The 13,858-nt window shown below is 54.1% G+C and overlaps 1 protein-coding gene across 2 annotated transcripts; it reads left to right on the top strand.

Annotated features, from left to right (window-relative positions):
* Positions 1–8,577, top strand: TLE5 (TLE family member 5, transcriptional modulator). Of its 2 annotated transcripts, none has more exons than XM_018086628.1 (6): positions 1–125; positions 1,575–1,638; positions 3,971–4,015; positions 5,303–5,365; positions 6,641–6,715; positions 7,385–8,577. In XM_018086628.1, the coding sequence occupies exons 2-6, from the start codon at positions 1,618–1,620 to the stop codon at positions 7,601–7,603; spliced, it is 423 nt and encodes a 140-aa protein (XP_017942117.1). In that variant the 5' UTR covers positions 1–125; positions 1,575–1,617; the 3' UTR covers positions 7,604–8,577. The 2 variants fall into 2 exon arrangements, with proteins under 2 accessions (XP_017942117.1, XP_017942116.1); XM_018086627.1 differs by having other exon boundaries at positions 2–125; positions 7,382–8,577.
* Positions 8,578–13,858: the final 5,281 nt, after the last annotated feature.

Raw genomic sequence — 13,858 nt, 5'->3', positions numbered from 1 at the left:
CCCTAGCGCTGTCTCCTGTTGTTCAAGGGCTCCTCTCACCTGCCGCAGCAGCTGAAGTTCACGACCTCCGACTCCTGCGACCGCATCAAAGACGAGTTCCAGCTGCTGCAGGCCCAGTACCACAGGTACGTGTTCCCAGCGGGCCCGGGGCTGTCCCGCAGCTCTGCTGGGCTGGCCGGCGACGCGCAGGAATCGCTGCGATTCTTCTGCTCGTTGCTTCACTGCGTGGACCGAATGAGAACACGGGGGAGGGGACCCGGTCGCATAGCTTGGAACACCTTTGGCTGGAGGAGGACCTCGGGCAGGGGGTTAGTCATGTCCACATGGGAGCCCAGCGACGAGAACGCACATTCCCCTCTCCGGCCAAGGTCTTTCCTCCGAGAGCACTGCTCAGCCAGGACTGCAGGGATGGTTGCCAGGCCTCCCGCCTCTTGCTGGGAGTTTTCCTCAGTTCTTATTGCTGGCTGCCATTCTGGGACTGCAAATGCTGCAGGGAGCACTTAAATCCAAAAGCTTATGCTTTTCTCTGTGTGTATGCGTGTGCGTGTGTGTAAATATTTCTTCTGACCCAAAAGCTGGCTTGAGACGATCTGTTACTTTGCGTGTGTGTCTGAAATAAACGTGATGCTCTTGTGTTAAAGTGACCGGGTGATGCCCTCTGCCACAGCCCCGTGTGTGCATTGCTGCCATGTGGTTGCAATGTCCCCCAGCCCAGGCTCTGCCTGCAGCCAAGTCACAAGTTTGTGGTGGTGTCATTCTGGCAGGAGCAGGCAGAAAAACTGCTGGGAAGTGGCCATTTCCTGGTGTCCCTGTGTCTTGGCAGTGCCATCGAGGGAGTAGGGCAGCCCAAGGAATGTGCCTGCTGAAAGACAAGGTTTCCCCTTACCCCACTCTTCCCCCTTGGACTTAATCTGCTTGAGAAGGAGCAGGTTTTGTGTAGGTGAAGCTGTTTCTTGTTTGAAACATAAAACCACAGCACATGCCGGCTGCAGTTGCTCTGTGGGTGAGTTGGAGTCTCATAAAACACTGGGAGCAGCGGCACATTCTCTGAAGAATTTAGGGGAAGAGGAAAAATTCTTCCTTCTGGAGGAATGTACTGCACTTCGGCCTCCCCCCCACCATCCAGAAGTGGGGCTGGCTTTGGTTTTGATGTTATATTGGAGCATCCCTTGAGTGCTGCAGACAGGCCTGTGCCAGAAGCCATCCCCACCTGCCAGTGATCCACTGGGGAATGGCAAACACCTCCCTGGGCAGCCAGCTCTGCTTCTGCCCAGCACTCTCCTTCCTGTGGAACAAATTTACCTGAGGGCAGTCAGTGTTCAGCTGGCGGATAGCCCCGTGTCCTTCTCCTGAGTGTGTGTTGGTGGGACTCCAGCTGGGAAGGTGGGAACAGGCTCTGTGCAGTCACTGCTGTGCACAGCGTGGCCCAGCTCTGGCCGCCGTTTGAAGTCCAGATAGTGATGTCCAAGGAGCCAGCCTGGCCAGGATGAGGCCGTGCAGGAAGCAGCTGCTCTGCAGCAATCAACTCTCTCACCTCCTGTTTGTGGTTTTCTTACTGTGTTCTGGCTTTTCAGCTTGAAGTTGGAATGTGACAAACTAGCCAGTGAGAAATCGGAGATGCAGCGTCACTACGTCATGGTAAGGACCAGCCCTGGATGCCAAGAGCGTGTGGGTGGCGACTCCAGTGCGAGCAGGTGCCAGTGCCTGGGCTCTGCCGGGCAGGGAGCCTGTGCCCCGCAGAGCCCCGGGGCTCTCAGCAGGGCTGGCATTGGCTTTTCTGAAAATGGGGCTGTTCTTTATTTTGTGGTGGCTGCATGCAGTGGATTGTCAAAATGTGGGGAAGTAGCAGAGAATATTTTGATGTAGAAAACTGAGCCCAGTGGCTGACTGCTTGATGGGTCCTTGGCCTTGCTCCCTGCGCCCAGGGGAAGTGACAGCTCTTACAGACCTGAGAATGGGTTGCAAGGTGCTGGTGTGCAGGCATCTGGGTACTCTGGGAGGATGACAGCCAATGAGAGACAAAGCAGTGCTCCAAAAAAGCTGGGAAACCCCACAATCCTGGTGGGATGTTGGAAGCAGAAACCAGCTTCTGTGCAAGAGCGAAACCCTGTGCACCTTCTGGTGACCCCACAGCCTTGCAGAGTGGTGGTGCTGAGTGCTGGCGTGTCTCTCCAGCATGCGTGTCCCAGCACAGAATGTGCAAATCCTGGGGCAGTGCCTGGTAAAGGCATGAGACATGGTGCCATGTGCGGGCAGCAGGCTTAGCTGTGGCTTTCCAAAGAGAAATCTGCCAGGAAACAGCTGTGTTCTGGTAGGCAGGGTGACGGTTTGCCTGCCAGGTAATACTTCTGGAACGGCCCTTGTAGCAGAAAGGAGGGATGCCTGGCAGGACTGTGGTCTCTTCCTTTCCTATCATAGAGTTAGCAGGAGGCTGTGATATTGTCCATGAAGATGAACTGGTGCCTGCTTGCCAGCTGCTGCACCTGCCCTGGAAGGAAGAGATAAGATGTAGAAATTAATATAGCGGCACCTCAGAGTGGAGTTAGGACTTTAAAACCAGAAATTAAGGAGCTGGCCCCTCCGTCCTCCTGTACAGCCTGTGTGCCCAGACTCTGAGGCTGTGGGGAGCAAGGTGTGCTTGGGGCTGGGGACAAGGAGAAGAGGTCACAGCTTTCCTTGCATATTAAATGGGAAAGTCTGCCCCATTCTCACTGGTAAACAATTGCTTCTGGGGCCTTGCAGTCTGCATGGAGACCCTCATCTCCAGATGTGGCTGAGATATATTTTGTCCCCTTAATACTAACAGTCACCAGAATTGATTCAGGTTCCCATCAGCAGCAGAGGGGAAGGGCTGTTACCCGTGGTGCAGTGCTCAAGGCTTTGCAGGCACAGGAGCTCCTGCCTCATCTGTGTGGCAGAGCTGCTGCCGCTCCCCACCACAGCAAGTCACAGGAAGCAAAGAGGAGGGTTTCTGTGAATGTGCAAAGCTGCTACAGCTGCTCTGATTTTTGAATAAGTCACAATTGGCAGCTTGGGGGTCGAGCTTCTCCTTCCTGCTTAGTTTTCAGAATGCAAAGAAGCCTTGAGAGCCTACAGCAGCATTAGAGCAGGCTGAGATCATGCCGATACCAAGCTGGGCACTTCTCAGACTTGTGGCGTCGGTACCAGAATGCCAGTGATCCCCTTGAATTAAATGAGCACAGATGGGGATTTTTCTTTCCATTTGGAAAAATCAAGATTGCAGTCTGCAAGCTGCAGGAGGAGGTTTCTAAACTCTCGAACATCAGCCTTATAACCACTTCTTCCAGGGGTCAGGAATTAGCTTCTCCTGCCAACAGATTGTAGCTGCCTGTTGCTGCTATGCAGGGGTTTTCTGGGGTGAATTGTTTTTGTATGGAGGGGAAGTTTCCACATAACTTCTTCCCAAACAGCTGAAGCTGTGCGTAGCTGGATGTGTTACTTGCTAGATGAAGTCCAGTTGTGATCTCTTCTATTTGCTGCTGAAGCAGCCATGCGAGCTTTAGGGTACTGGCCAGGCAAAGCTTGCAGACTCAGCCTCCCTCTCTTTTGACTGTGGATATAGAAGTCTGTGGAGCCACGAGCCTTTTTGCGGATTTGATGTAGCATTGCACACTCTCACCTTGATGCAGACTGTGGAAAGTTGTCTGTGAGGGGCCCAGCTGGCAAGTCTCCAGGTGTCTGTCTGCAGCAGCATGAGGCTGGAGCAGGGTGGGCAGGGACCACCTGGGCTCAGGGCTCTGCTTTAGAGCTGGAGGGGATCTCTGTGCATGCCTCCTGCTGTCTTTGTTTCCCAGGGCTGGCCTTTGCTCTCCTTCCATCCATGCCCAGCTTTTGTAGGAGACCCTGCCAGAAATGCAGTGGTAGCTCCCAGCACTGCTGTATGGAGCCATTTTACCTGGTGGAGACTTGACTTACAATTTGTTTTGTTCTCTTCTCTCCTGTTCTACAGTACTATGAGATGTCCTATGGGCTGAATATTGAAATGCACAAACAGGTAGGGGAAAAAGCATTTCCAAGTGATCTAATTCCTGGGGAAGGTGGTTGTCTGTTGCGTGTTGCTCCCTGTCACTTCAGTGGTATTTCAGGAACTAGAAATGCCATGAGCCTGTAAAATGTCAGAGCTGCCTTTGAAATGCAGGGCCCCCCACCTCTCAGGATCACAGTGCTGGACTGAGAGCTCTCACCCTGGGCTCTGGGCACCCTGTGGTTCTGCTCAGGGCCTGAACAGGTATTTAAGCATCAGACAGGGCAGTGCAGGCAGGATCTGGAGCTGTGGCTTAGAGACTGTGCAGCAGCTCGGATAAGTTTGCTCATTACCCTCACTGATGGTTAAGTTGTTAATTACCCTCAGTGAGTAATTACCTGTGGTATTAACAACATGAGCCTTCTCTGAGCCTGTCTCTCTCTGGCTCCAGCTCCAGTCACAAAGTTGGCTGCATGTCATGACTCAGTTATAAGCCTCTTAGCATAGTTCTGCTCCCCACAAAGGCACTTGGTGCTTCTGATCTCATTGCCCTTGTTGCTAAGCCCAGGAGACTGGCTTTCCTGGGAAAACCTGCATCTCGTTGAAGAATCTGAGCCACAAATCCTCACTGCTGTCCCATGAACGTCTCCCAGCCTAGTCTGCTTCCCTGTGGTGCTGGTGGGGTCCCCTCCGCTGTTTTTGGTGTGTGCCTAAACTCTTTGGCTCTGTATTTCTTTTGATGCCACTGGAAAGTGATTTGCAAAGGACTGGTAGCTTCACTATTTGCTAGGAGGAAAGCATTTAATACCCCAGAACTTGCCATTGCTTGTGTGAGGGTAGTGAGGAAGCTGCCCAGCCCGTCTGGTCTCCCTGAGTAGCCCCAGTCCAGCAGCTCAGCTGCAGGGAGGAGGAGTCTGAGGAGGGATTTCGATGGAAGCAGCACATGTGTCTGTCTGTATCTACATGGCAAATGTAACTCAACACATCCCCACCTGGGTCTATAGTAAGTTTCCTATCTAGTTGCCCCCAATTTGTTAAATGAAAGTCGGAGACCTGGAGAAGAAAGAGAATATTGAATATTTGCTCTTTGCAGACAGCAGCATCAATTCATTTAACTGTACAGGGAGGTACCTCAGGGGTGAGGTGACCCTCATGGCACCAGAACGCTGCCAGCATCTTTCTGAGGAGAGGACGTTTTCTTAGGGCCATTTGGTGACTCAGGGCTGGGCTGGGGAGGAGGAAGGTGGGGCAGCTGGTGCTGTGGGTGCTCAGTCCCGAGCTGCCTGACCTTTCCTCTCCGTTCTTCCCACCTTTTAGGCTGAAATCGTCAAGAGGCTAAATGGGATTTGTGCACAGGTTCTGCCCTACCTTTCACAAGAGGTGAGTTCCCCAGCTTGGAGGTGTGTTGGCAGAGGGGAGTAGAGGCCCTTGCTCTGCTGCAGCCAACGAGGTGTCACAGCCCTCTGGCACAGGCAGCTCCCCACCCCTGGTCTAGGAAACCTCATTGCTTGCTCTCTGTCCCTGCACAGGGACCAGCCCTTCAAGGCAGTTTTGGCTCCTCGAGCGCTGTGTGGTGGGTAATGTGCCTGTCTGTCCCTTTTGTGGTGGCTGTGGACAAAGATGGGCTCTGGTCTCTCCTACCTGTGGTTCCTGAGTCCTCCGTGTGGCTCCCTGAGATCTGATTTCTCTGCCTCGTTAATTAATGCTGCTGATGGGCTCCTCCCACTCCCCTTAGAAATTAATGGGGGGGGCACGTTGGGAGTTGTTGCCTGAGGCGAGGGGAAGATGAAAGACCTCTAATGCTGTATCTTTCCATCTCCCCATGGAGGCTGAGCTCTGGGCAGTTCTCCTGGCAATTTGGTCGGGACTAGTTGGGGATGGAGGCTTCTTGCTTGGGGTCAATGATGGACTTGGGGCACAGGCTCTGTTTTTCCCACCCACCTGTTCTTGGGAAGGACAAAGTGGCTTGCTGATCAGATCAGAGCTGCCTAATAACTAAGCCACAACTAAACCTTTTGCATCTTAATGCAATCCCTACCCTGTCCTGCTGCCAAAATGGAAAGAAAAATCCCCTTGCTAGAGTGCAGTGGACAGGCCTGGTGCTGAGACCTTGTGCTCTCCAATGAGAAAGTACAGTTGTCCTTTATAATTTTTAAGTACATGATACAGCCATTTTTCCTGCCTGTGTTTGGAGCACCCAGTTGCTGCAGTTGGGATATGGGACGTGTCCCAAGGACTAGGGAGCTTCCCAAGCGTTTCTGCTTTTATGACTCGTTTTGTTTGTTAGGGGGTCTGTGTAGGTGAAGGGCGGCAGGATGAGAGATGTTGCCCACCTCGGAGCCCTTCTGGCCAAGGATTGCTGGGCCTCTGCAGAGCAGGACAAGGGTGGGAGTAGAAGGGGACCTGCTTAACCCTGTGGTGAGGAAATGGATGAGACAAATGTGCTTCTTTCCCTGCTTCTTGCTGCCATGGGCCTCAGTGTGAGGCCCTTGTCATGGGTGAAGTGTTTGCAGGTGTCTCCAGCTGTGGGGGTAACCAGCCTGTCTCTGACGTGACACCTCAGTGTGAGCAGCACATACGTGTGTGTGAGACCCCTGTTCTGCTTTCCAGTGGCACTGGAAATGACCCTGAATTCCTCTGTTTTCTCCACACCAGCATCAGCAGCAAGTCCTGGGAGCCATTGAACGAGCTAAGCAGGTTACGGCACCAGAACTAAACTCCATCATCCGTGTACGTGATGCATGTTTAGTTTGGGTTCAGAGGGATGGGAGTTGGTATCTTTGACCTTTGAGACGGAGCTGGGCCATGGAGTGGTGACCTGGGGATGTATCTGGCCTGCTGGGAGCAGGCTGTGCTGTGCACAGTGCTGCAGCTGCAGCAGGACAAGGCTGCAGGTGCTGGGCTGGCTGTGCTGGAACAGGGCTGGTTCCATCCAGGCTTGCTGTGACCGAGGCCATGGGTTTGCAGGGGAGCAGGGATCCCTCCTCTGTCTCAGCAGGGCGCAAGGAGAGGAGCTTTGGTTTTGAGCAGGAACCGAAGCAGCTCCTTGGCATGAAAACACCATCTGCTCTTGGTCAAGGTTGTGAGGGCTTTAACTGCATCCTTGGAACAAGCTAGAGTCTGATGCCAGATGTCCTGTGGCGTAGGGGCTGTGTGTTGTGCTGGGGACACACTGCTGAGTCTTCTCTTGAGGGTGTCACAGCCCCAGGACTCTAGAATCTCTTTTCCCACCTGCCCTGAGGCTGTGATGCTCTCCAGGACCCTGAGGTCTCTGGTTTAAGCTTGATTTCTGGCACAGTGTGTTTGGGCATTCCAGGACCTTAGGTTGGGGTCCAAGTGCACTCAAAATGACAATATCCCTGTTCTGTCTTTCTGTCTGTCCATCATTCTCTACAGCAGCAGCTTCAAGCTCACCAGCTGTCACAGCTCCAAGCCCTCGCTCTGCCTCTGACTCCACTCCCCGTGGGCCTCCAGCCCCCATCCCTCCCTGCTGTCAGTGCCGGCACTGGGCTCCTCTCACTCTCGGCCCTGGGCTCTCAGGCTCACCTCTCCAAGGAGGACAAGAATGGCCATGACGGGGATGCCCACCAAGATGACGATGGGGAGAAATCGGATTAGAGGGGCTGGGGGGAGGGGGCCGTCTGGGGAGAGGGGGTGGGTTAATGCAAGATGCAGTATCTCTCTCTAGTTGCTGTGCAGCAGAATTGCGGGACTTGTGTTTGGTGGCAGCTTGCCAGGCCCGTTCCCATGGGCAGCAGGGCCTGGCCGATGCCCCCACCGCCATCCCCACGGGCAGGCTGCTGCACAGCAATGCAAGCGCCATAGCAGTAACCATGTGGCCGATCACGCTCTCCCTGTGCCCAGCCTGGCTTCCCTGTCCCTCCTCCCACCCTGTCATAGAGCCAAGCCAGAGCCTGGCTTGGGCTGCTCTGGGGCCACTTGCCCCCCTGGCTGTCCCAGCTCCTCGGTGCCATGTGGCTCCCCTCTGCCCGCTGCTCCCCCCTCGGTATTTAAAGATTGCCCCTTGATCCTAAAAGTTCTGCACAACTCCCTGCTGGGATCCCTGGCCCAGAACAATCTCCTCCCTCCCCAGGCGCTCTTGGTCTCGTCGCATCGCCCTGGCCCTGTCTCCCCCACACCCCTCCTGCACTAATACCAGGCTGGCGCCTTGCTGTTCTGCATGTACCTGTTCTTAACCATCTCTGGCTGCCAGGGTTTGGCCCTGGGCTGGAGGGGGAGCCTGTGCCACCTGCTCCCCCTCAGCACAGCACTCAGCTTTGGAGCCCAGGCAGCTGGGCAGAGGGGCAGGCAGACCGAGAACCTTCCCTGGCCTCCCCCTCCCTGTGCCCCTGCCCTGTGTAGAGGATACAGCAGCTTTCTCTGTTCTTATCCGTGCGCTAGCGTGTCTTCTTAAAAAACATAAATGGAAAAAAAATAATCTGGTGTTTGTATATAGTCCTTTAGAAAGATCTTGTTTTGCTTTTTGTGTTTAATCACTTGACCTATAATAAGAGGAACTGAAAATGCTGTATCAAGGACGTACAAGCTGTGCCTTTCAAATAAAGAAATAAGAAGGTTGGTTAAAACTGTGACTTGCTGCCACTTTCTTGCTGCCTTTGGTAGGACTTTACTTCCCTCCTTCTCCTGTTCCTCCAGATAGGGAAATCAGTTGGGGAGAACAGTTAGTTTTGCTGGTTCACCTTGGACTCTGCTTTGGTTTCCATGTGTGTTGTGGGAGGTGTCTGGGAGGAGCAGCCCCCCTCCTCCAGATGGTAGCGTATCCCAGACTATTCCCTGCCTTGCTTGTTGGATGCACTGCTCTCCAAGGTCTCTGGAGGTTTCTCTGTCAGCCAGGAGGAGCAGGGTTAACCCCTAGCTCTGGCTTCTTTCCCACTCTTGTCTTGTAAGGGGCTGGTGGAATGGGACCGTCTTTGTAGCCTGCATCCTGCCCTGGGACACCATCCCTCCCCCAGCAGGCACCCCTGCGGAGTTGTGCCATAGCTGGAGTCTGCTGGAGCCAGGGCAAGGAGGATGCCCAGGGAAAGCCAGAACAAACTGGAGTGCAGGGTGAAAGCAGGGGTTGGTGAAAGGGACTGGGGGCTCTCCGGAAGAAAAGCAGGGAAGTCCAGGGCAAAACTCCCTGAAAGTCTAACAGCTCTGTACTTGGAGCAGGAGCAGCATGGTTTGGTAACATGTGTGATGGTCCCTGTAGGCTGCCACAACTCTGCTCTGTGTGTGCATAATTCATTTTTCCTGTGGGCACAGAGGATAAGCTGATTCTGTGGCACTTGGCCCCTCTGGAAAATCTGGCCTGCAATGCCTTGGGGCTGAGATTGCTGTCATGGAATTGGCTCTTGATAATTAGAGCTGTCCTCTGGCTCCAGAGCCTGTTCCACCCTGATAACATCTTTCCCTTGGTATCTCTCAGGCCAGCTGGAGTGGGAAAATTTCCTTCCCCTGGGAAGGAAGCTGTGGGGTCTTTGTTCACCCGGCTGAGGTATAGAGGGGCTGGTGGGTTACAGAGCCTGTGGGCAGCACTAGGGCTTGACAATGTGGCTGTTATCTGGCTGTGATGCCTGATCAGCCTAATCCAAGCTGGGGATGGCTGAGGCAGGGTGCCCAGCACGGGCTTGCAAGGGACAGGGGTCTGTGAAGGAGCACAGCTCTGGAGGTGGTCACTGAACTCCAGCTGCTGGCTCAGGCTCTTGCAGGGGGGGGGGTCTCAGCCCTGTCCCCTGCCAAACTGGGCACTCAATGCTCCTGGTGCTGCCCCGGGGCAGATCCAGAGCTCAGATCCCCTCTCTGGGAATAACAGAGCTGGTGCTGTGTGGCAGGCACTGGTCTGACCCCACTGCACTTGGGGGGCTGCAGCACCAGGCAGACCACTCCAACCTGCCCTGCTTGGGAGTTGCTGGAACGCTGCCAGTCAGTACAGTCTGACCCTGTGGTCCTGCAGCTCATCTGAGGGCCTCGCTGACACGAGCAAGCAGGTTTCTGATGTGAAAGGCCAACACAGCTTCAGGCTTTGGGCTGGGGCTGCTGCAATGGACAGTTCCTAAAACCATCTCTGCTCTATCAGTGCTGCAAAATCCGCCAGGAGCTGTGGCTGCAGGAGGCTGGAGCTTTTCCAGTGCTTTCACCTTGAGGTCAGTGGTTCAAATTCAGCCTGGGGGTAGGGAGCACCATAAGTGGATGTTACTCCTGATAGATATGCAAGAGAGGAGGATTTAGGAGAAATTGGTCTGGGCCATTTTCAGGAACAGACATCCCTCTTGTTAGAGCTAATTAGGGGCCTCAATTCATTTGGCAAGGGGGTTGGACAAACCACGAGGCTACTGAGGCCGGGGAGCTGCTCCGCACTGGGCTGTGGGTATCTCCTTGCTCCCTGTGGGAGACTAACCCTTTATAAAGACAGAACTTTTGGGCCTTCCAAATCCCTTGCACATCCCAGCAGATGTTGAGCTGAACCTTGTGCTCCACTCCTGCTTCTCCTAATGCTTCATTCCCCAAAGTGTTTCTCTGGGTGGTGGGGGGCACCCTGATATCCCATCCCACTGATGAGCAGTGCTGTGGTTCCCCATGCTTCCAACCTGGCTCTGTTAGGCACTGCTTCATTTGCCAGTGGGATTTCCACAGGGAATCATTTCATAGGGCACCTTACCAGATTTGGGCTCCAATCTAATTGCATACCAAAATCTGGAAATCTAACAAATACCAACAGCAAAAAAAAAGGGTTACACAAATCTCCCTCATGACTCTCCCAGTAGCTGCAGACTTGAGGAAACAGCTTCTCTCCTTCCAAACAGGCTGCTCTGCCTTGTAACCCCTCTGGAGCCAGAAGCTCCTCTCCTGCCCTGCAGAACAGCTCGGTGCTTGCAGGGGTGCAGCTGACATAGGACCTCCAAAACTGCTCAGAGGTGGTTTGATTCTCACTCTTGGCAGAGAAACCCTTTCTCTTTGTGTTCGAGAGGTCATGATGCACGAGTGGGAGAGGGATACAGGCTGACAGTCTGAGAACCAGCCCTGCTGGCACCAGGATCCTTGGAAAAACTCAGCAAAGCCCTGGCTCATTAAAGGGAGATAGAGAGCGACAGTGACAGCCACTGTCCTGCTGCCCATAGAGCTTTGCTGTTGTGGACAGAGAGCTGGCGAGGGTAGGGGCAGGATGCCATCCAGCAGTGCTCAATGCCCTGAGACCACCAAACAGCTGCACAGCATTTAGCCCAGGCTTGACATCAGTTCCTGCTCACAGCTGCCAGGGGCTTGGCAAAACTCTGCTGTCACCCATCTTCTCCTCCCTTCCACCTGCCTGTCACTGGAGGGGTCATAAACTGGCATCCTTCCTTCTCCATGAAATGAGCAGATGCCAGTTTTTTACTGGGTGAAGGAGTCTTCCACACCTGTTTGGGTCCATCTCCTTCTGGTCCTTCCCATAGGACAGAATCCCCCAGCCCCCTGTTGCCTGTGGCAGTAGTAGGAATCAGAATCTCCTCTGCCACATCCCGCTCCTGCTCTCGCCTTTCTCATTTTTCAGCACAGCTTTGCTTGAAACAGTGGCACAGCCTGCAAGCCAGGAATGGTGGTGGAGCAAGGCCTCCTTCCCAATTCATCACTAATGCAGGAACGTCAAGCCCTTTCTGGCTGCAGTGAGCACCAGATAAAAGCTAAAAGAGGCATCAATAATTAAGAACCACTCAGAGCTGGTAAGTGCAAACAGGAGCCAACATACAGATCGAAGCCAGTGCCAGAGATCAGAGTCTGTCAGCTGCTGGGTTGTTCTGAGGGCTCCCACTTCTCTTTTGCAGGCATCCCCCAGTCCACAGCCCCCAGGGTGACAAGGTGTCCCTGGCACCGGGGGGGGGCACAAGGGACTGCAGGGAAGAGTGATGCACGGGAGGGGCCCTGCCTGGGCATGGTAGGAGGGAGCTGGGCTCCTGCCTGTCCCTAAGGGCTCTGGGGACATGTGGCTTTGGAGAGTGAATGCCAGTACTGGGGGCTCGGGGATGGGTACCTGCGGGCTGGTCCTGGGAGCATGATCAGGGCACTGAAGAACCTTGATTTCTAGTACAGCTTAGGCTTAGCTCTCACCACCTTGATGCCAGGTCCTGTCCTCAGTTTCCCTTCTCATCTCATTTTCATTCTAGGACAGACTCCAGCCAGGATGAGGCCCCTCTTTGTGCCAGATACTGGTATACATGGCCTGGGAAATTCATGTTGTCTGAGAGTTCCATGAACTTGTCCCTGCTGAATTCAAGGCTCCTCATTCAAGTATGCAAGTGAGGAGCTGAAAACAGGATGGTTTGGAAATGATGGGTGGCTGCAGGGGAGCCCAGGCCACCCTCAGCATCTCTGAGAAACACAATGGGTTCTGCCCTTGACCATCCACTCTAGAGATGTGGTGGGAGCAGGAGGCTGCGCCTGGGGAGAGGAATGGCTCAACCCATAGCACAGAGTTGGGACAGAGCTGGGGCTGCTCTTCCTGTCAAGGACAGGAGGCTGTGTGTTCCCCTGCCCCAGGCTGGCGCTTGGGAAGGAAGCTGAAAGGTAAAATCATTAGGGTAATTCCAGCAGCAGCAACCTGCTTTGCTTGGATTCAGATTCAAATGGAGTTCCTGGGTGTCCAAAGCCCAGGTTGGTTTGATTTCTCTGCTGGTTATAAACAGAAGGGCTGTTTACACCACTTGCCTCTTGATCCTGGCCTGGATTTCAAACGCCTTCGTCCTTTGGGGCTATTCCAGGCATTGCCGCTACCAGGCACGAGCGCGGCTGCTGCGGGAGGGGGCCGGGCCTCAGCTCAGCATCCTCAGCAGTGGTGGGTCTGGGCCGTGTCTGCTGCCCTGCACCTTGTCCCTGTGCCAGGGGGAGCAGCGGGACCAGCTCCCCTTGCTGCTGCTCCTGGAGGCCTGGGGATGCCAAGGGTTAACTGCTGTTGATTTCTCCCCAGTCCAAGCACTGGGAGCTGAAGCGAATTAATCTCTGGGTTACAGGCTGTGCTGCTCCAGGGCCCATGTCAATCAGTAATGGAGGGCGAGCAAGACGTGTGTGACATCCATCACTCCAGAGCTGCCTGTTCCAGGTTTACCTGTGTCACTCTCCGAGACGGAAGAGCAGAGAAACTGCCTAGGGAAAACTGGCAATTTTTGGTGAGGAGTTTTGAAAAATGTGCAAAGCATCTCCTCAGTCTCTCCTTCCCTTGAAACACAATCTGAAGTGTTTCCAGCTTTTGAAAAACACTTTCCTTAAATAAAACCCCCACAACTCTCCCAATAAGGCAACAAACAAAAAAACCTCTAAAACTTTACATTTGAATTAAAATATGTATATTCATATGTGCAGATATATGATGCACACACACAGACATATATGTGGGAGGGTTTTAGGGGGCTTTGGAGCTAGTGCCGGGCTGGTGTCCATCCCTGCCTGTGTCACCGGACCTACCCAGTGAACATCTGTGGCCAGGGAAGGTAAACGGGCAAGTGCTGGGGCTGACAGAGTCTGGGGCCAACCTGGCAGGGGAAACAGGGGATGACATGGAAGCAAGAGGAGGGAGAGCCTCCTGTGCCCACTACCTTGCCCCTGCCCCTGCCGCCAGCATGCAGCAAGTAAATAACAAAATGAATAAAAGATTAAGATGAAATTCGAAGCATTAAATATTTAACCTTGTGCTTGCCTGTGCAGTGCCCAGGTACAGCTGGGTCCTGCAATATTTAAGGGTTCTTCACTGGCCTTTACCGCCCTCGAGTGCGAGGACTGCACAGCAGCTGCAGCTGGAGAGTCGCGCGGGACAGGGAAGGGACCCTCGGCGAGTTCCCCTCCGGGAGCTCCCGGGACTCTGCGGGGCAGAGCGGAGCATCCTCCCCGCGCCCCCCGGGC

Source organism: Manacus vitellinus, unplaced genomic scaffold (assembly GCF_001715985.3).
Source record: "Manacus vitellinus isolate BGI_N305 unplaced genomic scaffold, ASM171598v3 scaffold_99_pilon, whole genome shotgun sequence".
Lineage (NCBI taxonomy): Eukaryota > Metazoa > Chordata > Aves > Passeriformes > Pipridae > Manacus > Manacus vitellinus.
The sequence above is the reverse complement of the archived record's forward strand: the minus strand, read 5'-3'. Positions and strand labels throughout refer to the sequence as shown.

Excerpts from the sequence above, each read along its gene's own strand:
- TLE5 (XM_018086627.1), top strand. The coding sequence starts at position 1,618 with ATGCAGCGTCACTACGTCATG. Across the intron at positions 4,016-5,302 it reads ATATTGAAATGCACAAACAG|GCTGAAATCGTCAAGAGGCT; the intron begins GTAGGGGAAAAA and ends CCCACCTTTTAG. Across the intron at positions 6,716-7,381 it reads AACTAAACTCCATCATCCGT|CAGCAGCTTCAAGCTCACCA; the intron begins GTACGTGATGCA and ends CATTCTCTACAG.